The sequence below is a fragment of the Mobula birostris genome, chromosome 21 (genome assembly GCF_030028105.1).
Source record: "Mobula birostris isolate sMobBir1 chromosome 21, sMobBir1.hap1, whole genome shotgun sequence".
Lineage (NCBI taxonomy): Eukaryota > Metazoa > Chordata > Chondrichthyes > Myliobatiformes > Myliobatidae > Mobula > Mobula birostris.
In genome coordinates this window covers 14,540,564-14,564,931 of record NC_092390.1, presented here as the reverse complement: position 1 = coordinate 14,564,931, position 24,368 = coordinate 14,540,564, and the positions used below count along the sequence as shown (strand labels likewise).

The 24,368-nt window shown below is 44.6% G+C and overlaps 1 protein-coding gene across 3 annotated transcripts in view; it reads right to left on the bottom strand.

Moving 5' to 3' along the window:
* Positions 1-24,368, bottom strand: part of zfyve27 (zinc finger, FYVE domain containing 27) — a 223,076-nt gene that overhangs the window by 13,960 nt on the left and 184,748 nt on the right. Inside the window, exon 9 of one of the 3 annotated variants that reach the window (XM_072239015.1) lies at positions 14,228-14,312. The exons of the other annotated variants lie outside the window; for them this stretch is intronic. Coding sequence (XP_072095116.1) covers positions 14,260-14,312 — 53 coding nt within the window. The 3' untranslated portion in view covers positions 14,228-14,259. Of the gene's footprint in view, positions 1-14,227; positions 14,313-24,368 lie in introns of those variants that run through there. 3 annotated transcript variants of the gene reach the window in all.

Sequence of the window (24,368 nt, the reverse complement as noted above, 5' to 3'; positions counted from 1 at the left end):
GAGGACATAAAGATCCTAGCCAGAGGCTCAGCAACCTCTTCCCTCGCCTCGTGGAGCAGCCTGGGGAATATTCAGTCAGGACCCGGGGACTTATCTGTCCTAATGTATTTTAACAACTCCAACACCTCCTCTCCCTTAATATCAACATGCTCCAGAACATCAACCTCCTTCATATTGTCTTCACCATCATCAAGTTCCCTCTCGTTGGTGAATACCGAAGAGAAGTATTCATTGAGGACCTCGCTCACTTTCACATCTCCAGGCACATCTTCCCACCTTTATCTCTAATCGGTCCTACCTTCACTCCTGTCATCCTTTTTTCCTTCACATAATTGAAGAATGCCTTGGGGTTTTCCTTTACCCTACTCGCCAAGGCCTTCTCATGCCTCTTTCTTGCTCTTCTCAGCCCCTTAAGCTCCTTTCTTGCTTCCCTATATTCCTCAATAGACCCATCTGATCCCTGCTTCCTAAACCTCATGTATGCTGCCTTCTTCCACCTGACTAGATTTTCCACCTCACTTGTTACCCATGGTTCCTTCACCCTACCATTCTTTATCTTCCTCACCGGGACAAATTTATCTCTAACATCCCGCAAGAGATCTCTAAACATCGACCACATGTCCATAGTACATTTCCCTGCAAAAATATCATCCCAATTCACACCTGGAAGTTCTAGCCTTATAGCCTCATAATTTGCCTTTCCCCAATTAAAAATTTTCCTGTCCTCTCTGATTCTATCCTTTTCCATGATAATGCTAAAGGCCAGGGAGTGGTGGTCACTGTCCCCCAGATACTCACCCACTGAGAGATCTGTGACCTGACCCGGTTCATTACCTAGTACTAGATCTAGTATGGCTTTCCCCCTGGTCGGCCTGTCCACATACTGTGACAGGAATCCATCCTGGACACACTTAACAAACTCTGCCCCATCTAAATCCTTGGAACTAATCAGGTTCCAATCAATATTAGGGAAGTTAAAGTCACCCATGATAACAACCCTGTTATTTTTGCAGCTTTCCAAAAACTGCCTCCCAATCTGTTCCTCTGTATCTCTGCTGCTACCAGGGGGCCTATAGAATACCCCCAATAGAGTAACTGCTCCCTTCCTGTTCCTGACTTCCACCCATATTGACTCAAAAGAGGATCCTGCTACATTACTCACCCTTTCTGTAGCTGTAATAGTATCCCTGACCAGTAATGCCACCTCTCCTCCCCTTTTTCCACCCTCTGTATCCCTTTTAAAGCACTGAAATCCAGGAATATTGAGAATCTATGCCTGCCCTGGTGCCAGCCAAGTCTCTGTAATGGCCACTACATCATAATTCCATGTATGTATCCAAGCTCTCAGTTCATCACCTTTGTTCCTGATGCTTCTTGCATTGAGGTACACACATTTCAGCCCTTCTACCTTACTGTCTTTACACCATTTATTCTGCTTCTCTTTCCTCAAAGCCTCTCTGTATGTTAGATCTGGCTTTACTCCATGCACTTCTTTCACTGCTCTATCGCTCTGGGTCCTATCTCCCTCACAAATTAGTCTAAACCCTCCCGAACCATGCTAGCAAACCTACCTGTAAGGATATTGCTCCCCCTCGAGTTCAGGTGCAACCCATCCAATCTGTACAGGTCCCACCTTCCCCAGAAGAGATCCTAATGATCTAAAAATCTAAAACCCTGCTCCCTGCACCAACTCCTCAGCCACGCATTCAACTGCCATCTCCTCCAATTCTTACCATCTCTGTCACGTAGCACTGGCAGCAATCCTGAGAACGCCACCCTTGAGGTCCTGCTCTTCAGTCTTCTGCCTAGTTCCCGAAACTCACACTTCAGGACCTCATCCCTCTTCCTGCCTATGTCGTTAGTCCCAACATGTATCACAACTTCTGGTTGCTTTCCCTCTCGTACCAGGATGTCGTGCACCCAGTCAGAGACATCCCAGACCCTGGCACCCAGGAGGCAACAAACCATGCGGGTGTCCTTCTCACGCCCACAAAATCTCCTGTCTGCTCCCCTGACTATAGAGTCTCCAATGATGGCTCTCCTCTTCTCCGTCCCACCCTTCTGCACCACAGGGTCAGACTCAGTGCCGGAGGCCCTGCCACCGTGGCTCACACCTGGTCAGTCGTCCCTGCCAACAGTATCCAGGATGGTAAACTTATTATTCAGGGGAATGGCTACAGGGGTGCTCTGCACTACCTGTCTGCTCACCTTCGCTTTCCCCCCCTGACTGTCACTCAACGACCTGCTTCCGACAGCCTAGATGTGACTACCTCCCTGTAGCTCTCATCTATGACTGCCTCATTCTCCCTTATCCAGCTGCTGCTCCAGATTCCTTACACGGTCTTCCAGATTGCCCAGCCGTATGCACTTCTGGCAGATGTGACTCTGCAGGAGAGGGGAGTTCCCCCAAGACCGCCACATCTCACATGAGAGGCACATCACCGTCTCAGGAGACATTGTAAAAACTAACTGCGAGCTAGCTTGTCCTCCGCCTCTTCTCGTCGAAGCCTCTCGAGTTAAAGCCTCAAAGCTCCACTCCTTCACTGGCCCACTCACGCACTGGCTGCTTTCCACCTGAACAACAAATGAACCTCTTGACCATGTCTCTATCCTTTTATTTGTTGAATTGCTGCCACATGATTGGTTGGTTAGATATTTGCATCAAGGAAGAGTACGGGTGTACCTAGTAAAGTGGCCACTTAAATGAGTCATTTGCGTTAACAACCAACAAAGGCAGAGGATGAGCTGGGATGGCCTGCAAGTATTGCCAACACATTCTGGTGCCAGCATGGCATGCCCACAATACTTCACAGAACAGCACAGAACACAACATAACAACAAAAGCAGAACTTGACATGAATCCACATAAAAATGATAATCAGAAGAAGTAAATGCTCGATATCCGAAATGACAGCAGAAAATGCTGGAAACACACAACAGACCAGGCAGTGATTATGGAGAGAAAAACAGGCAATGTTTCAGAATGAAGACCCCTTGTCTGTTGGCTGTCAATCTATAATGTTAAATTTCTTCTCCACAGAGGATGCCTGACCCACGTAAAATGGGATTAGGGCAGAAAATCAAAGACCGAGCTCTAATGAAGTGGACAAGGTGAAATGAGAGAGATAACTGGATGAACTCAGGGCCCAGGCAGCTGACTGGAAGGCCACCAAGAAGAAAATGATTGAAATTTGAAGAGACCAGAAATGGAAGAGAATACAGATCTTGTGAGGAACTGAGTTGTATGGGATCATGGGTGTACACACGTGACATCTGGAGTAACCGAAAGGTGGAGACACCTGAGATACTAAAGGTGGAGACAGCTGTGAAGCAGAGGCTCTACCAGCTGAGCTACAAGAGATTCTGCAGATGCTGGAAATCTTGAGCAACGCACATAAGGTCCTAGAGGAACCCAGCAAGCCAGGCAACACCAGGCAGGGATGGTCAGTTGAAACTCGATCCTGAATCCTGGAGGCCCTTTGGGCTTTAATTGACCTACTATGTTAGTGCCAGAATATGTGGTGACATCTGTAGGCTGCCCTCATACTTAGGCATGTTGCTTGTTAACGCAAATGACGTATTTCACTATATGCTTTGATGTACATGTGATAAATAAATTTGAATCTGAATGTAAAGGGTCTTGGCCTGAAACATAACAGTTAGTTTCCCTCCATAGATGCTGCCTGACCTGCTGAGTTCTTCCAGCATGTTTGTGCCTGTAGCTCTACCAGCTGTATCTCAGTGTCGGTGATGTTATGGACTGTAATTACATTTGAAAAAAAAAGGATCGTTTCACCCTAACTGGAGTCCATTCTAATATGCTTACATGTCCCAAACACTGATGGTGAGTCATATATGGAGCCTTTGGCTTGGAATTTCCGTAATCAATAACACAAGCGATTCTGCAGATGCTAAATATCCAGAGTAACACACACAAAATTCCAGAGGAACTCAGCGGGTCAGGCAGCATCTATGGAAAGGAATAGAGCTGACGATTTTGGCTGAGACTGGTTCTTCCAGCATCTTACGTGTGTTCCTTAATCAATTTCTTGAACTAAACAAACCCTTAAACATAATTTGGCAAAAGGCTGAAAAATTAAAGGTAAAATGTACTGCATTTTTCCTCTCATTGATTTGCAGAACATTTTAACACTGAATGCAAAGGAAATCCTGCCTCCCTGATACACCCACCTTACAAACATCTCTGCACATTTAGTTAATGCTGTGGCAATGAAACTATTCAGAAAGAGAGATTACCCTTGTCAAACAGTTATTGACCACAAGTGACCTAAACATTTTAAATCAAATTAGAACTAAAAATAGTAAAACTGTTCTGTTCACTGCTCCATTCCTTTTCACCCACTATTACGCATTAGTTCACTCCTTCCCAAAAGAAAATATTAAAAGTTAGCTTTTAAAACCACAGAAATCTCACCACTGTTCTTTCCTGTCTCCTTCTTCATCACAGTTCAGTCCATTGCAGGGAAAACCCAACTCCTGAGCACATTTCCAAGAGGTGTTGCCACCAGAGAAGAGCATCCATCATCAAGAACCCCCAACATCCAAGCAAGCTCTCTTTTCACTGCTGCCATCGGGAAGCAGGTACAGGAGCCTTAGGTCGCACACCACCAGGTTCAAGAACAATTATTACCCTCCAACCAACAGCCTCCTAAATAGGTGTGGATAACTTCACTCACCTCAACTCTAAACTGATACTTCAACCTACAGACTCTCTTTCAAGGATTCTATAACTCATGTTCTCGGTGTTATTTATTTATTAATTATTGCTTTTTTTTTGGTATTTTCACAATTTGCCTTTTGCACATTGGTTGTTTTTAGTTTTTGTGTATAATTTTTCATTGATTCTGAAAATGAATCTCAGGGTAGTATATGGTGACATATGTTCTTGGATAATAAAGTGACTTTGAACTTTATCCATTTTAGACAAAAGGTGGTAAAGAAGGTGCATGACATGCTTGCCTTCACTGGTCAGGACAAGAGTCAGGAAGCTGTGCTTCAGTTATGTAAAACTTTAGTGAGACCGCACTTGGAGTATTGTGTGCAGTTCTGGTCTCCCCTTTACAGGGAAGGATGTGGAGAATGTGAATAGAATGCAGAGAACAGGGGCACAGTGGTTTGCAGCGCCAACAATCGGGGTTCTGTTCCTGCCGCAGCCTGTAAGGAGTTTATATATTATCCCTGTGACCGCGTGGGTTTCTGCTGGGGGCTCTGGCTTTCCGTCACACTCCAAACATGTATGGTTAGGGTTACTAATTTGTTGGCACCAGAAGCTTGGTGACACTTGCGGCCACCAGCACAATCTCGGACAGTGTTAGCTTTGATTAAAACTATACATTTCATTGTATATTTCAATGTTTTGATGTACATATGTCAAATATAGCTAGTCTTTCACTTTTAAAAAAAGGATGCTGCGTGGATTAGAAGGTATGACCTACAAGGAAAGAATAACCAAACTTGCATTGTACTCCCGAGAGTGATGGAAGCTGAGGGGAGGTTTTTAAAATTACAAGAAGCGTAGATAGCGTAAACAGTCAGAACCCTTTTCCCAGGGTAGAAATTTCAAGTACTAGAGGACATGCTTTTAAGGTTATGGGGACGTTTAAAGGTGATGTGACGCAGACAGTGTCTGGTGCCTGGAATGGGTTACCGGGGGGTAGAGATGGAAGTAGACAGTTTGGCAGAGTTTAAGAGATGGCACATGGTATAAAGGGATGGTGCAATATTTGTGGCATAGAGGAGGAGGATGTTAGTGTAATTTGGCATCAAGACCAGCACAGATATTGTGGGCCCAATTGCCTTTCCATTGCTGTACTATGTCCCATGTTTGATGGAAATATTTTCAAGTGCTCTTGGAGCTGAATAAAATCTTACAACTCACAACCTCAAGTGGTTTCACTGTCAGAGATGGTACAGCACTGACTTCACATCCCGAGTACTTGCACTCTTCTCCGATGTTGACTGTAAGATGCATATTGGCCCAGAAAACTGAGATAAAACATTCACCCCACCAATTTTCCTTTAAAGAAGTCAAGTAAGGAGGAAGGATGCTGATAATTGGTTTATTATTTTCATATGCAATGAGATATAGTAGAAAGCCCTTTTTTTTGTGTGCTATTCAGACAATCCATATACATCAACGTAAATTCCCAGTTTTTATGCCATGGACCCCTACCATGGACCCTAGGTTGGGAACCCCTGTGGCAGAACATAGAACATTACAGCACAGTACAAGCCCTTCAGCCCCTAATGTGTGCTGACCTCTTAACCCACTCCAAGATCAATCTAACCCTTCCCTCCTACATAGCCCTCCATTTTTCTATCATCCATATGCCTGTCTAAAAGTTTCTTAAATGACGCTGTGTATCTGCCTCTACCACCACTCCTGGAAGCACATTCCATGCACCCAACACTCTCTGTGTAAAAACCTAGCTATCATATCCCCTCTGTACTTCCCCTACTCGTGTTAAAATTAGGCACCCTTGTATTAGCTATTTCTGCCACCCGAAAAAGTCTTTGGCTGTCCACTCTAATCAATGCCTCTTATCATCTTGCAGATTATGTCTCATCCTCCTTCACTCCAGAGAGAAACGCTTAAGCTCACTCAACCTATCCAGTCAAGACAAAGAAAGACAGGATGCAGAATGTGGTGTTGCAGTTACAGAGAAAGTGCAGTGCAGATTGATAAATATGATGCAAGGGCCACCACAAGGTAGATTGGGAGGTCAAGCATTCATTATTAGCGTAAGAGAGGTCAGTTCAAGAGTCTTGTGACAGCGGGGTAGGATCTTGAGCAACAGACACAAAGTGTTGCAGGAACTCAGCATGTCAGGCAGCATCTATGGAGGAGGGAAATAAACAGTCAACATTTTGGCTGAGACCCTTCATCATGACTGGAAAGGAAGGGGGAAGGGAGGTGGGGCCTGGTGGAACACAATCTCAGGATTTTGTACCTTCTGCCCGACAGGAGAAGAGAGAAGACAGAATCGATGGGTATACCCAACAGTATGGCATGCCTCATTACGGTGCTGAGGCATGCAGTTACTCAGCCATGTCCTCGAAAATAAGCCCTGAGCTGTCAATCTCCTCCCCCACAGGGCAGAGTTCACCCACCAAGGCAGAGCAGATAATACTCACTAAATTACAGTCACACCAGCCCATGGTTACATTATCTCCTGGGCTGGCCACGGCATGTAGTAGTTAAATTACCGGACTGGATTAGCAATGCAAAATCCTGAGTTCAAACCTTGCCATGGCTGCAGTGGGATTTGAAAAATAAACTTAGTCTTTAGTAATAATGACCATGAAACCACTGGATTGTCATTAAAAAACCATATGGCTTACTGATGTCCTGCAGTCTTTCACCAGTCTGGCCCATAAGTAACACCAGACGCACAGTATTGTGGTGGACTGGGAAGCCACTCAGTTTAGAGGGAGTTGGGAATGGACAATTAACACTAGCCATACAAAATGAGGTTAAATTGCCTCAGGAGACTGACTAGAGGGTCTTGTCCACATGAAAAAGATAATTTTTGATTGACCTGAAGGTCACCTATTACTTTCAGCATCAATCTGCATTTACTGCAACACTGCAAAGCTTTTATAAAAGTGGATAACAAGAACCGAAGGGCTTGGCTGTGCACTAAATAAGGAGATAGGTCTTAAAGAGAGGTGTGAGAGGTTCAAGGAAGCAATTAGGGTACAGATGGCGCCCAGGATGTGGAAACAAGGTGGGTAGAATCAGGTAGAATGTGAGGCCAGTCTGAGATACCCAAGTGAGAGCCATCTTGGGTTATTGAGACATGTATATTTTTTTTTATTTCAAAATATACTTTATTCAAAAATAAATATATACAATAAACCATTCAATACCTTTTCATCCTTTACATACGTTTCCATTATACTCAGTAAAATATCCGTGTTTATAGCCACCCACGTGGCACTCCAGTAGTTCAGCTTAGCATATCATCGGTGAGGGGTATACTCCTCGCCCACTGACCCTTCCCACTCCCACGGGTGGAGAAACCTATACTGTGGTCCTTCCCCACCGGGCCCTTGCGGTGGCTGCACCAAGTTTCAGTGCGTCCCTCAGCACGTACTCCTGCAGCCGAGAGTGTGCCAGTCGGCAGCATTCTCCCACGGACATCTCCATGTGCTGGTAGATCATCAAGTTTCGGGCTGACTAAAGAGCGTCTTTCACCGAGTTGATGATCTGCCAGCAGCACCGGATGTTGGTCTCCGTGTGCGTCCCCGGGAACAGCCCGTAGATCAGAGAGTCCTCTGTTACGCAGCTGCTGGGGATAAAACGTGACACTAGCCCGTCCATCCTCCTCCACACCCTCTTTGCGAACTGGCAGTGTGCAAAGAGGTGGGTCACAGACTCCTCCTCACTGCAGTCCTCCCGTGGGCAGTGGGGTGCGGGGACGACATTCCGGGCGTACAGGAGGGCTCTGACTGGGAGGGCCCCTCTCACCGCCAGCCAGGCGAGGTCTTGGTGCCTGTTGGTGAGATCTGGCGATGAGGCATTTTGCCAGATGAACTGGACAGTCTGCTCAGGGAACGACCCCACTGTGTCCGTCACGTCCTTCTCCTGCAGTGCCTGCAGGACACTTCGTGCCGACCACTGCCTGATGGCCTTGTGGTCAAAGGCGTTCTCCTGGAAGAACTTTGCTACGTGGGACAGGTATGCCGGCAACGACCAGCTGACTGGGGCGTTGCGCGGGAGTGGGGCCAGACCCATCCTTCGTAGCCAGGGCGACAAGTAGAACCTGGGCACATAGTGGTACTTGGTGCCCACATACCTGGGCTCTACACACAACCTGATGCAGCCACATACGAAGCTGGCCATCAGGGTGAGGGCGACATTGGGGACGTTCTTGCCCCCGTTGTCCAGGGACTTGTGCATGGCGGTCCGTCTCACCCGCTCCATCTTGGATCCCCAGACGAATCTGAAGACAGCCCAGGTGATTTCCGAGCTGTTGGAGCGGCGGACGGGCCAGACCTGCGCCAAGTACAGCAGCCCTGAGAGCACCTCACACCTGATGACCAGGTTCTTGCCCGTTATCGACAGGGAGCGCCCTCCCCACAGTCCCAGTTTCTGTTTCACCTTGGCAGTCCGCTCCTGCCAGTTCTTGTTGCACGCCTCAGCCCCTCCGAACCAGATCCCCAACACCTTCACGTGGTCAGACCTGATGGTGAAGGGGACGCTGGATCGGTCGGGCCAGTTGCCAAAGAGCATGGCTTCGCTCTTCGTGCGGTTGACCCTGGCCCCCATGTATATTATATCACTTATAGATGATAGGCATATAAAGGGGAGATTGTCAGAATCCTTCTCTGTAGGGTAGGAGTATAAAGAGCAAGAGACTTTAGGTTTCAGGTGAGATGGAGTTTTAAAGGGGATCTGAGAGTGGTTACACAGAGTGGGCACACTGCCAAAGGAGGTAATGTAAACAATTATGTAATCACTATGTTTAAGAGGCACTTTAATATGCAAGGCACATACGATAATGGATATGCTAATGCAGGCAAATAGGATTAGGGTGGATATGCATGGACACTGCAGCCCAGCTTCTATGCTGTGTAACTCTGTGAGATCCTTCATGCCTTTTCACTGCTGCATTCCTCTCCAAGTCTTGGTGAGAATTGTTTACAGTCAAAGCCCATTGCTGAGCAGTGAGTAACTACGCCTTCATCAATGAAGCATCTCCTCAGGTCAGAACCACCAGCACTGAAGGAGAATATCTGCTGCTACAACTTATAATTCTTTACTATTTATTCATTGACTTAGAGATACAGCGCAGTGACAGAATGTTCCGGCCCAATAAGCCTGCACTGCTCAATTACACCCACGTGATCAATTAACCTGCTGACCCATACATTTTTGGGATGTGGGAGGAATCCCACGCGGTCACAGGGAGAACGTACAAGCTTCTTGCAGACAGCAGTGGGAGTTGAATCCGGGTCACCGGTGCTAACCACTACACCACTTACCTATTTACTTACTGCCTGTTACGCCACTGGCATTTAGGGCAGCAGTGTAGGTCCTCCATCTCTGTCGCACACAGCTATAGAAATATTCTTCATTGCTGTTTCCTTAACAATTTTTTTTTGATGAGTCAGTGTTGTTAGCCCTGAGATGAACCCCTGGACCTGGAGGACTGGTGGACCACTCTTGGTCTGGCCTCTACCCTTTGACCTGTTTGGCATGGGTGGCCCTAACAAGAGCCAAAGCACAAGCAGCTTAGTAAAACAGAGGGCTACAGGTAACCCTAGGTAATTTCTAAAGTAAGTATATGTTCAGCACAGCGCTGTGGGCCAAAGGGCCTGTATTATGCTGTAGGTTTTCTATGTTCCTAAGGCCCTGACTCCAGCCAACATAGCTCTCCAGGTCATTGAGGCACACAAACCTCCGAACCCTACGTCAAGGCTGTGGTCCTCTTGGAGGAAGCCTACTCTACCATGCCACCTAAATTCACAGGCACTTGGTGGAGATGCTGAGAATGAACCCAAGACCTCATACATGTAAAGCATGCATTCTCTCACTAAGCTACATCCCCATTCCACATTCGACCTTCACCAACTTCAGCAGAATCAAATCCTAATGGAGCAACACACAATCTACTGGAGGGGGGTGTAAGAGAATTGTTTCAGTCAAAACCTTGCATCAGAATTCCGCTCAACCCCTCAAATTCCACCAGCAGATGGTTTGTTACTCTTGGATTCCAGCATCTGGTGTCTCCGTTTCTCCAGCTCCAGCAGGAACCCAGTATTTTGTCACAAGTTTCAACACCAGTGATCAGACCTCCCTCAGTAACTAGTTCCTGTATTGTTACACAGGAATATCCTTCAACTGCACAAGTCCACCCACCGCCGGGGCTCGGGTAGACACACCTTGCTCTATCAGCCACGACGTCCTCTCCTCTTGTTCATTTCCCAGAGAGAGTATCCTCACTTCTGAATCAGAGGTTGCGTGTTCAGGCCTTCCTATGTGACCTGTGCACTAGAGCTGAGGTCAACCCTACACAGCTGGATGCCGCACTTCAGATGGAAAATTAAACTGCACTGGCTTGTCCATTGCTTTGAGTGCCAGGGAAGTGATTGCCAGTGCAGTTCTGTCATTCAGCATCATCAAAACAGATAACCTGGTCACTCGTATTGTGGGTTCTTGCTGTGTATATTCCTTACAAACTTGACTTTACTTTGCTAAATACACCTTTAAATATAGTGCTTGGGGATATCCTCAAAGGGATGCAGAAACTGCTTTTGCTTTTTGTTTTAAAAATCATTAATAATCTTTTTATGCAACCCCCAACCCCCCCCCCACCCCCAACACACACAGATACTGTATTACCCAGTGAGTTCCTCTAGCAGACTGTGCGTTGCTTCATTTGGACTTGGGTCTGCAGAAGTTGGTGGAAGTCAAATGTATAACTGGGATGCAGCTTTTAAAACAAAAATCAGTGTATCCAAACAACTTTTTGTTGCCAGATGTCCCATTTCCTGCCTCCGAGGTCAGCTGGGAAAAGTTTCACCAGCAAGAGAAAATCTGCAGATGCTGGAAAACCAAGCAACACACTTCACCAATCAGGTCACAGAGTACCAAAGAGATCCTACAGTGCTGAATGGGTTAACAGTAGATTGCGGCTGTGTCAGTATCATATTCTTCCCTGCTGAATACTAGCTATCCCAAATGATAACTCAGAGGAGGAGAATTCTGCAGCAAATCGCTTTTCCAGATGTGACAGGATAGGTAACTTGTTTAGATTACAAAAGCTTTGTCTGTTTAATGTGACTCAGTTTAAGGTTCTCAACAACACTTTTGCTGAACAAGCAAAATGCACCGAGGTTACCAAAACACAGGTCAGCAAGGAGTTAGGTCACATCCCTGAGCGAAATGGCAAATGTGTTAAGCCCTCTTTCAGATGTTGAACAATTCTTGCACATGGCAAAAGTTGACATTTGTCGATTCCAGCTTCATCAATTTCTTCCCCAATAAAAAAATTAAGAGAGCATTTGGTTGGAATTGCCTGGTAACAGTAAGACTAAGTAAATGTCATGAGAAGAAACAACATGTGATGGACGTAAACACAAGCGATTCTGCAGATGCTGCAAATCCAAAGTAACGCATGCGAAATGCTGGAGGAATTCAGCAGGTCAGGCAGCAACTACGGAAAGGGATGAACAGTCGTCGTTTAAGGCCAAGACTTGATGAAGGGAACCAACGAAGATCTCCAACGAAGATCTTAATGAAGGATCTTGGCTCAGAATGTCAACTGTTTATTCCTTTTCATGGGTGCTGTTTGCCTTCTTGAGTTCCTCCAGCATTTTGTGTGCGTTGATGGATTTATCCCAGACATTTTAAGGAGGTTCTCAAAGTGAAAAGGTTCTAATCTCAAGATGCTTTTCAGTATTTGATACCTTTGGTAGAGGAGGGAGACAGTCAGCAGCTCAGGTCAGATACAGAAGGAGGGGAGGGAGTCACAGGCAATACTGAAGTACACTAGTTGATTGTAGCTACTCAAGCAGTGGAAGTAGTTACTTAGTACTGAGGTAAAGATAAGATACAGTGGCTAGGCTGCTTAACTAGTGATCTAGTGGTAACCTTCAAAACCCAAATGCGAAATTTGATTCACTGATTATATAATTTGGAATTTCAAAAAAAGGAATACTAACCTCAGACGCAAAAACTCATTGCCTTTATCAATACTCAACTGTTTACCTGTCTGTGGAGACTGGAAGTGGACAGGGTCCACTGAGATTATGAAGACATGTAGTCCTCTTTTATTGTCATTTAGTAATGCATGCATTAAGAAATGATACAATATTTCCTCCAGTGCGATATCACAAAACACAGGACAGACCAAGACTGAAAAAACTGTCAAAACCACATAATTATAAGATATAGTTACAACAGTGCAACAATACCATAACTTGATGAAGAAGTCCATGAGCACAGTAAAAGTTCAAAGTCTGCCATTTTTAAGATATGATTACAAGAGGAGACTGTGTACTCTGTGGAATGTGGTTCACTTGATAGTAGCTCAGGTCACGCAGGTAGGTAGAACACAACACCCACCAAGCAACTTCACATCATCAGTAACAGTCATAGACTTGCAGGACCCGCACTCAACAACCCTCAACAATGTTTCTTCATGAGGTCCTGAAGAAGGGTCCCGGCCCAAAACATCGACTGTTTGTTCATTTCGACGGATGCTGACTGACCTGCTGAGTTCCTCCAGCATTTTGTGTGCGTTCCTTTGGATTTCCAGCACCTGCAGAATCACTTGTGTTTAATGTTTCTTCCCGTCCGTCATTATGTTTCTGAACAGTCCATGAACCCTACCTTTCAGCTGCACTATTTTTAGTAATGTTATGTCTTTGCACTATACCGCTGCTGCAAAACAACAGATTTCACATCATACAAGACAGCAATAACAATCCCGATTGTGATGTCATTGGGTGGGTCTCCTTTCCTTGCAGCATTTACTGCTGATAAGTACCAGAGCAGCAGGGTCATGGAAACCTCCCTCCTTGATGTAATATTAGGGGACAATGGGAGAAACTGCTGTATGCTGGCAGTCCAATGTAAACTCTCTACCTCTCAACACTCCCAGCTAGGCTTGTGGCATGTGGCAGTATAGTACGGACGGAGTGGCACTCAGCGACCAAGTTGAAAGAGCTGGCAATAGATTGGTGTTGAATCGATGCGGCACACAAAATGCTGGAGGGTCACAGCAGGTCAGGCAGCATCTCTGGAGGGGAATAAACAATCAACGCTCCAGGTCGAGACCTTCATCAGGACTCGAAAGGAAGGGGGGAGGCAAGAGCCGGAATAAAAAGGAGGAGGGAGGGATGGGGGAGGAGGACTTGTGAGAAGGCAGAAGAAGTAAAGGGCTGAAGAAGAATAGTGGACCATGAGAGAAAGAGATGGAGGAGGGGAAACCAGAGGGAGGTGATGGGCAAGAGGGCAGCCTGTGGGGAATGGAAAAAGAGAGAAGGCGGAGGGGGGTGAAAGTATCGGAAGTTGGAGAAATCAATGTTCATGTTCATGGCATCAGGTTGGAGGCTAGACAGATGGAATATGACGTTGCTCCTCCAACCTGAGAGTGGCCTCATTGTGGCAGTAGAGGAGGCCACGGACTGACATGTCGGAATGGGAATGGGATGACAATTATAATAGAATCAATATACGGCTTTACACCTACCCGTAATTACAGGTAATCCAAGCACATTTTCTCAAAGTCAGGAATGTGTGGGCTCTGGTGGGAGGGCTTCATTCATCAAGGCCATTTCTCCTGGAGGAGAATAAATGTGGCAAATTGAGAAACACCAGTCCCAACACAGTGGGACTGGCCAAGAGCTCTAGTCTTGAGATAGTTGTGGAAACAACAGTCTATCACACTCCCTCTTCACCGACAACTAAACAGCATTGGGGGGACACAAGAGATTCTGCAGATTCAGCAGGTCGGGCAGCATCTACAGAGAGGAATAAACAGTTGATGTTTTTGGTCTGCTATTTATTCCTCTCCATAGATCTGCCTGAGCGTTTCCGATTTCTGAGGTACCCCCGTGCCTCTCACGTGGACATGTTACAATACAGAAACAATGCAATGTAGGACCAGAACCAGCTTCATTACGTCACTTTATTGCACGGAAGCTCTGTGACCACGGTAAAGGACTCCTTGTTCTAAGAACCAGCGAATCATTGTCCTGACCTGGGGGAGATACAGGGGACATTTGGCAATGATTCTGTAGGGAGAGAGTGGTGGGTGGATGGGCCAGGGGAACGTGACCCTCTGTGCTTTTAAATTGCCGCTACAGACTAACCCTCTGCAGTCTAACCTGGTTTCAATCTAAACCACTTACACTGGATTATAAATCAAAAACTCTGTCAGATCAGAACCACTTGTTTTTAATATATCATATTAAATTTAATAGCAAATCCTCATGACACCAACCCTAAAATATTATAAAGCAGTACCGTTTTAAGCTCCTTGTCTCTGGTGAGCATTTAATTGTGCTCTATAGAGCTACAAAGACTATGTCTGAACCTCTAAGTCCACACTTCCATTCATGTGCAGATCTATAGCTACCGGCCTTCAGAGGAGAGGCGCCACAGCCTCCCCAGTCAACAGTGCTCACCCCCACCCCCACTATGGGTGGACATAAAAGATTCCTTGCCACTATTTTGAAAGAGTACTGGATTCTTGCTCGATGTGCTCACCAATGCCTAAACCACAAGCAACACTTTTTTTTAAAGCAGTCAGATTATCTGTCATTATCCCTCCGTGATCTCGGTTTGCACAAACTAGCCACCACATTATATTTCAGCAGGGACTGTACTTCAAAAAAATTAAGAGCTTTGTTGACCTTAGAGCACTTCAGCACAGATCCGGGTTGCCAAAATCACAAGATAAATGGAAACAAGTTCGTTCCCCACCCTCATCCTGATTCATCTCAACAGTCACTGATGCTGTAAATTAGGGATTTATATAATCTTTAAGAATGGTGCTTCCCAAAACCTGAGGTTTAGTGTTCTAGTGGGACTAGAGGGACTTGGAGGTTGGGGGCTGTGAAAGGTAGAGAGAAGAGAGAAGAGAGGGAGAGAGGGAGGAGGAAAAAATCAAGGGAGAACATGGTGGGGAGAGAGGGTGGCGGGGGCAGAGAGGGGTGAGGAGAGTGTGGTGGAGAGAGAGGTGGGAGGAAATAAAGGGGGGTGGAAGAGAGAGGGAGATAGAGGAATGAGGGTGAAAAACATGTGAGCTCGAGCGGGAAGGCAGTGGGGGAAGTACAAACAAATAATGTAAGGTCTGAAGGAAGCTCAGCTATCTAAAAAGTTTTAATTCCACAATACAGCACTGATTACATGTATTCCAAGCCTTCTTCCTATCCAGAGCAGCTGCGTTTTCCATCTCTGGCTGAACACTTTCCAACATGTTAATAAAACATTAGCAAGCACAAAATTATAAAACACACACAAAAATGTTAAGAAGCAAAACATTTCAGCATTCCTTGACTTCTCCTTGGATGGCCATTGTTTTGGGTTAGATCTCAGCCTTTACTGTAATGTAGAGTGATATATGTCCAGCACGAGGAAGGTGGAGTTGCAGGGAAGAAGTGGTGGGAAACATTCACAAATGCTGGTTCTTTGTGCTTAGACAAGGTTAAGGTGGAAGGATACCCAAGGTTTGTCTGGGCTTTATCCACATCAAGCATGAGGACAGCTTCTGGCCCACTGTTATAAAACTACTCAATGGTCTCCTAGTATATTGAAATTAACCTCACATCTATTGAGGGGAATGTATAGTCACCCATTCATAACCCTCCGCTGATGCTGCCTGACCTGCTGAGGTACTCCACCATTTTGTGTGTGTTACTCTTTCAATGGTTCCTTAAGTTTGTCATACCTGGGAGGGGCAATGGTAGGGATAAGTGCCACTAACTATTAAATGCTCCCAGTGGCATGCTTCTCAAATAGCCTAACAACCAAGTACAGCGCTTGGCCTCACAGGAGAAGGGGCAAAGGCAGGTTACAGTAGCCTTAAAACTAGTCGCTTCAGGCAGATGGGGCTCATTAGCCATAGTTGGCAGCTCATCAAGGAGAAGGAAAACTCTTGATTTCAAATCTCCACTGCCTTATGGCTATACTCTCTCATGGGAGCAACCCCATAGGAAAAATCCAGAGCTGGAGTCCCTAAGGTAGTCCTACACTGACGAACAACTCCTGAAACATCACTGGTGCCAAACTGTATCCTTCTCTGCCATTCCTTTGTAGTTATCAGCCACATGAAGAGGGGGAGCTTGCTGTATGGGCAATAGCTTGCTCTCCATATCATACTGCCCTGGTTCGCATACAGGTGGTGCTGCACCAACAATGTAGGTAGCTAGGATGCAAGACGCATGGCTCACCACAGCTTGGAATTCAATACTAATCATCCCCTCATACCAATCAGTAAGTTTCAAGACCTCAATACCACCTTGTATAACTAGACCTTCAATTTCCTCACTTGCAGATACCAGCCAGTTTGGATTGGCAACAACATCTCCTCCACAATCTCCCTCAGTACAGGTGCATTTCAAAGCTGTGTACATAGCTCCCTGCTCTACTCGCTTACACTTACGACTGTGAGACTAATCACAGCTCCAATGCCATATTTAAGTTTGTTTACGACCCACTGTCCTGGGCTAAATCAAAGGTGGTGATGAATCAGCATATAAGAGAGAGATTGAAAATCTGGCTGAGTGGGGCCACAACAACAACTTCTCACTCAATGTCAGCAAGACCAAGGAGTTGATTATTGACTTCAGGAGAGGAAAACTACAGATCCATGAGCCAGTTCTCATTCCGAGATCAGAGGTGGAGAGGGTCGGCAATTTTAAACTCCTTGGTGTTATCATTTCAGAGAATCTGCCCTGGGTCTAGCATGAGAAAGCATGGCAGTGTCTCTATTTTCTTCGAAGACTGTGAAGATTCAGCATGATATCTAAAACACCGACAAACTTCTATAGATGTACGGTGGAGAGTAAATTGACTGGTTGCATCACAGCCTGGTATAGAAACACCAGTATCCTTGAATTGAAAAGCCTAAAAAAGTAGTGGATACAGTCCAGTCTATCTACATGGAACACTGATGTAGGAGAGCTATATTGATCATCAAGGACCCTCACTACTCTCTTCTCGGTGCTGGCATCAGGAAGGAGCTACAGGAGCATCAGGACCCACATCACCAAAAGACCATAAGCCAGGTTCAGGAACAATTATTACTTCTCAACTATCAGGCTGTTGAACCAAAGGGGATAACTTCACTCACCACATCACTGAACTGAACTATTCCCACAACCTACAGACTCACTTTCAAGTACTCTTCATCTCCTGTTCTTCATATTTATTATTATTTATTATCAAAGATGCACATATCAGGATGCTCTTTATCAACTACAGTTCAACAATCAATACCATCATCCCCTCAAAACGAATCAATAAGCTCCAAAACCTTGGCCTCAATACCTCCTTGTGCAATTAGATCCTCAATTTCCTCACATAGACCCTACTTAGTTTGATTGGCAAAAACATCTCCTCCACGAAATCCATCAGTACAGGTGCACCACAAGACTGTGTGCTTAGCCCCCAGCTCTACTCGCTTTCCAGCTATGACTCTGTGGCTAATCGCAGCTCCAATGTCATATTCAAGTTTGCTGACAACACCACTGTCATAGATTGAATCAAAGGTGGTGATGAATCAGCATGTAAGAGGGAGATTGAAAATCTAGCTGAGTGGTGCCACAACAACAACCTCTCACTCAATGTCAGCAAGACCAAGCAATTGATTATAGACTTCAAGAGAAGGAAACCAGAGGTCCATGAGCCAGTCCTCACCAGAGGAGCAGAGGTGGAGAGGGCCAGCAACTTTAAATTCATTGCTGTTACTATTTCAGCTGATCTGTTCTGGGTCAGCACGTAAGTGCAATTACAAACAGCATGGCAGCACCTTTACTTTCTTAGGATTTTGCAGGGATTCAGTATGACATCTGAAACTTTGACAAACTTTTAGTTGTGTAGTGGAGAGTATATTGACTGGCTGCATCACAGCCTGGTATGGAGAGACCAATGGCTTTGAATGGAAAATCCTGCAAAGTAGTGGATCTGGCCCAGGCTATCGCACATAAAGCCCTCCCAACCACTGAGCACATCTGCATTTAACGGTCATGGGAAAGCATCATCCATTATCAGGGATCCCCACCTCCCAGGACATGCTCTCTTCTTACTGTTGCCATCAGGAAAAAGGTACAAAAGCCTCGGGACTTGCACCACCAGGTTCAGGAACAGTTATTATTCGCTCAACCATCATGCTCTTGAACTAAAGGGGATAACTTCACTCACTCCATCACTGAAATGTTCCCACAACCAATGGACTCACTTTCAAAGTCCCTTCATCTCATGTTCCTGATATTTATTGTTTATTTATTTGTATTTGCACTTGTATAGTTTGTTGTCTTTTGCACTCTGGTTGAACACCTTAGTTGGGCGGTCTTTTATGGATTCTGTTATTATTCCTAGTCTATAGATTTGCTGAGTATGCACACAACAAAATGAATCTCAGGGTTGTATATGGTGACATGTATGAACTTTGATAATACAATTTACTTTGAACTTTATTATTTCTTTTTGTATTTGCACTGTTTGCTGTCTTTTGCACCTTGGTTGTTTGTCCGTGCTGTTGGGTAAGGTGTTTTATTGATTCTATTGTGTTTCTTATATTTACTGTGAATGCCTACAAGAAAATGAATCTCAGGGTTTTATATGATGACATGTATGTACTTTGATAATAAATTTACTTTGAACTTTGACCCCCAACTAACAGAGGCCTCATTGGTTTTCATTATAATACCTTGACATACTGATGTAATGATTGATCTGTATGAACGGTATGCACGACAAATTCTTCACCGTGCCTTGGTACATTTGACAATAATAAACCAATTTGCCATTGTGCAACCAGCTTCAAACAGCAGTGCCTACAGCAGGGGGATTCAATGGCTTTAACCAGAACACGTTTTCCCTCTGGTTAATTGGTGCTCGCCTGCACTGCGTTGCAAACTTGTCAAGTCACTGTGCGCTGAAAGCGCTCCACTGTAAACAGGAAACCAGCTGCAGCTGCCACTGGGGAGCCCTGGCATTTCGGCCTCAAACAAAGCAAAGGGCAGGTGATGAAATCATAATAATACTGCATTCCTTATGTGTATGCCTTGAATTTTAAATGAAACTTAAAAGGAACAAGAGAAGCACGAGGAGCTAAGTCATGCAGATATCAGACAGTGAGAGCACAACACATGGCCATCTGCAACTTACCTTTGAACAAGTCTCTCTGTACCCTCTCCAAGGTCTTAGAAGGCTTCGAAAAGTGCCATGGTCAGAATTCATTACAATATTCCAGCCGAGACCCAACCAGTGTTTAGCCAAAGTTCCTAGCTACTATCTTTAAGGACAGAGATTGAACAGCTTGCTGTGTGCTCCATCCCTAGTCTCCCCAAACAGACCCTTTACTCCCATTTAAGGAAGGTCAGCCAGGCCCTGGTGGGTAAAGGAAATGCTTCAAAGTTAACATCACAATTAGCCTGAAGAGATTCAACATCACATTTACAAAACTGGGAAGACATTGCAGCTGGAGGAAATCTGTTTAAAAGGGAGCTGAGCTACATAACAGTGACCTCCGCTGTGCTGCATTAAACAAGTGGCAGCTGCAAAAGGAGAGTACGAACACCCAGAAGACCAGCCATGAACCATAGTCACCACTAACTCATGCCCACACTGCACCAGAACATGCGGATCCCAAATTGGCCTCTACAGCCTCCTAAGGACCCACTGATAGTCCCTTAAGAGAGCATCTTACTCGACTTGAATGATCACAAGAAGTGCATTTAGCAGCTTTGATGTCTCTGTGAGATTCAGATGTATTATCAATGACATGAGATTTGCAATCCCTTTAACTCTACAGTTCTCTTCGCTCTTCTTGTCATAACTTACTTGTTTACATTAAATTCCATTTGTCCCTTGCACCATTTTGCAGCCTCCTGAAGCTTGTTATCCTTCTCCTTGCTACGACGTTGATGAGTTTTGAATCCCTTTTATTTATTCAACATTTTCATATGATGTAAGCTGACCTTTTCCGAATCCTTTTCAATAACTTTTTGTTTGTGTATGGAGGAGCGGAGTTAATGACAGATAATGATTTTAACTGATGAAGCATAGCAGCCCAGCCTTTGTTTTGTTCTGTTTTTTTTAAGTGTAGGGGGACTTTTTCTTTGCATAAAATTTTTAAAACCTATTTTCATGTTCAGTTATTAAGCGATTAGGAGGCTTAAATTAAATATGTTACTCGGAGTCTGTGTCTGTATACGTTAACCATTATTAATGTAATCCTGATCTCTTTGTATCATTATCATTGTCATGTTTATCAATTTGAAACTTAATAAAAAGATTGAGAAAGAAAAAAAGAAAGAATCCCTTTTAAAACGGATCAGAATCAGAATCAGCAGCAATACAGAGCGGTACATAAAAAAATTATAAATTGTAATAAGAATATAAAAAAGTAGTGCAGAAGAAAACAAAATAGTGAGGTAGTTTGTGGGTTGATGGACTATTCAGAAATATGATGGTGGAGGGGAAGAAGCTGTTTCTAAAACATTGAGTGTGGGTGTTCAGGCTCCTATACCTCTTCCCTGATGAGAAGGGGGTATATCCTGGCAGGTGGGGGGCCTTCATGATGGATACCGCCTTCTTGGGGCATCACCTTTTGAAGATGTCCTTGATGATGTGGAGGTTTAGTGCCCATGATGGCATTTAGTTTACATCTCTGCAGCTTATTCCCATCCTGTCCATTGGTCCCTCCATACCAGATGGTGATAAAACCACTCAGTATGCTCTGCACTCTATATCTGTAGAAATTTGCTAGTCTTTGTTGACATACACTCCTAATGTGTGTTCTCCTTCCTTAAGTCCACAACCAATTCTTTAGTCTCTCCCCTCCCCCACCTTTTAAATCTATTCATCTTTTTTTCTCCAGTCCTGTTGAAGGGTCTTGGCCCAAAACATCAACTGTACTTCTTTCCACAGATGCTGCCTGGCCTCCAGCATTCTGTGTGTGTTGCTTGGATTTCCAGCATCTGCAAATTCTCTCTTTGTAATTCCTCAGTCTTACTGATGTTCAGTGCAAAGTTGTTGTAAACCTTGCAAACTTGGTAACTTTTTGTGCTGTAAGCTTCCATGTAATGGTTCTACAAAGGCTCACAGATCAACCTCAAACAACGGTACTTGCGACCGCTCAATAATACAGAACCTACGCTCAGTGGCCACTTTATTAGGTACAACTGCACACCTGCTCATTAATGCAACTCAATACATAAAAGTATGTAGACATGGTCAAAAGGTTCATTGTTGCTCAGACCAAGCTTCAGAACGGGGAGGAAATGTGATCTAAGTGACTTTGACCACAGAATGATTGTTGGTGCCAGACGGGGTGGTTTGAGTATCTCAGAAACTGATCTCTTGGGATTTTCATGCACAACAGTCTCTAGATTTTACAGAGAATGGTACAAGAAACAAAAAAACATGTATTAAGTGGCAGTCCTGTGGGCGATTACACCTTATTAATGAGAGGTCAGAAGAGAATGGCCAGACTGGTTCAAGCTGACAGGAAGGTGACAGTAACCCAAATAACGTTGCAATGGTGTGCATACAGCATCTGTGAAAGCACAAAACATTGAACCTTGAAGTGAATAGGCTACAGCAGCAGAAGACCATGAGCATACACTCAGTGGCCAGTTTATTAAGTATAAGAGGTGCCAAATAAAGGGCACACTGTGTGTAAATTAAACACGACGTTCCCACTTATGCCTTCTCAGGTATGAGGGGAAATGTGTTTCAGTCAGGGGGAGTGAGAGTGTGGATCTCGCTACCACTGGAAGTGATCGAGGCAGCTGGCCCATTAGCATGGATGGATTTCCGCAAAGACAAGCTTTACTAGGTACACCTGCTCTTTAATGCAAATATCTAATCAGCCAATCAGCAGGCAGCAACTCAAGGCATTAAAAAAAAGCAAATAGACATGGGGGCACCATGGCAGCAGAGTGCCTTACAGATCCGGGCATCGGAGTTTAATTCTGGCATCCTCATTAAGGAATGTGCATGTTTTCCCATGAACCGCATGGGCTTCCTCTGGGTGCTCTAGTTTCCTCTGACTGACCAAAGATGTACCAGGTAGTAGATCAATTGGTCATTGTAAATTGTCCCATGATTAGACTAGAGTTGAATTGGGGCTGCTGGCAGCATGGCTTAAAGGTCCAGAAGGACTTGCTCTGCACTGTATCTCTAAATAAATAAATACTGATAAGTGAGAGCTACTGGAGAAACATGAAGATCATGGACAGGTAACTGCAACCACTGTAAGTGAGGGGCAATTTAATAATTTTGACAACCTTAAGGGAAGCTTCACACCCTTTTGAGTCAAATTTACAGGGACTGAGAGCAGTAGTTTCCTGAACATTGGAGAAGCGCGGTAGCATAGCGATTATTACCAGCGGTAAGATCAGGGTTCAATTCCTGCTGCTCTCTGTAAGGGGGTTTGTACGTTCTCCCCGTAACCACGTGGCTTTCTTCTGGATGCTCTGGTTTCCTCCCACATTCCGAAGATGTACAAGTTAGGGTCTTCCCTTAAACCTATCTCTTTCAGTATTATACTTCCTTACCCAGGGAAAATGACTGAACGTTCACCTAATCTGTGCCCCTCATAATTTTATAAACCTTCATAAGGTCACCTCTCATTCTCCTACACTCCGGGGCAAAAGTCCAGGGTTATCCTTATAGCTCAAGCCCTCCAGTCCCAGTAACATCCTCATGAATCTTTTGAAGATGAGATGCTAAGAAACACACTACATGACGAATTTACCTACCAACAGCAAATAGAGTTCGCATGGACTTCAAATTTATTTTTCAGGAGATGCTAACATCTCTGGCCAAGCCCCCATTTGTTGCTTATAGCAACCTGGTCAACTATTGCAGGGGTCTGTAAGGAGTCAGGCACACTGACGGGGTCTGGGTTACAGTTTAAAGTAAATTTATTATCAAAGTACATATATGTCACTATATACAACCATTAAATTTATTTTCTTGTGGGCATTCAGAATAAATATGAAGAAGCATCATAGAATCAATGAAAAACCACATGCAAGATGGACGAACAACCAATATGGAAAAAGGCAATAAACATGCAATTACAAAAAAATACTATAAATGAGCAAAAACTATCAAGAACATGAGATGAGGAGTCCTTAAAAGTGTGTCTGTAGGTTTTGGGAACATTTCAATGATGGGGTGAGTGAAATTGACTGAAGTCAGATGATCTGACTTACAGGAATTCAACTTTACACAAGTACTCCCATAAATTTTCAAAGCATTTTTCAAGATGGTAATAATAAGAAAATATTTCATGGCATTCATTGATTAGATAAGCATTTATTCATTGACATACATCACGGAGCAGGTCCCTCTGGCCCTGTGAGCCATGTCACCCCTCCATTCCCCCAATTTAATCCTAGCCTCATCATGGGACAATTTACCATGACCAAGTAACCTACTAACTGGTATGCCTTTCGACTGTGGGAGGAAACTGGAGCACACAGAAGAAACCCACATGATCATGGGAAGAACGTACAAGCTCCTTACACGCAGCAGCGGGAATTGAACCCGTGTCATGTGTACTGTAGAGCATGGTGCCACCCCATTCCAGAAGCCTAATTCTGGAGAGTGCTCAGATGAATACTTGGTGAAACTATAGCAAGTGTATATAGAATGA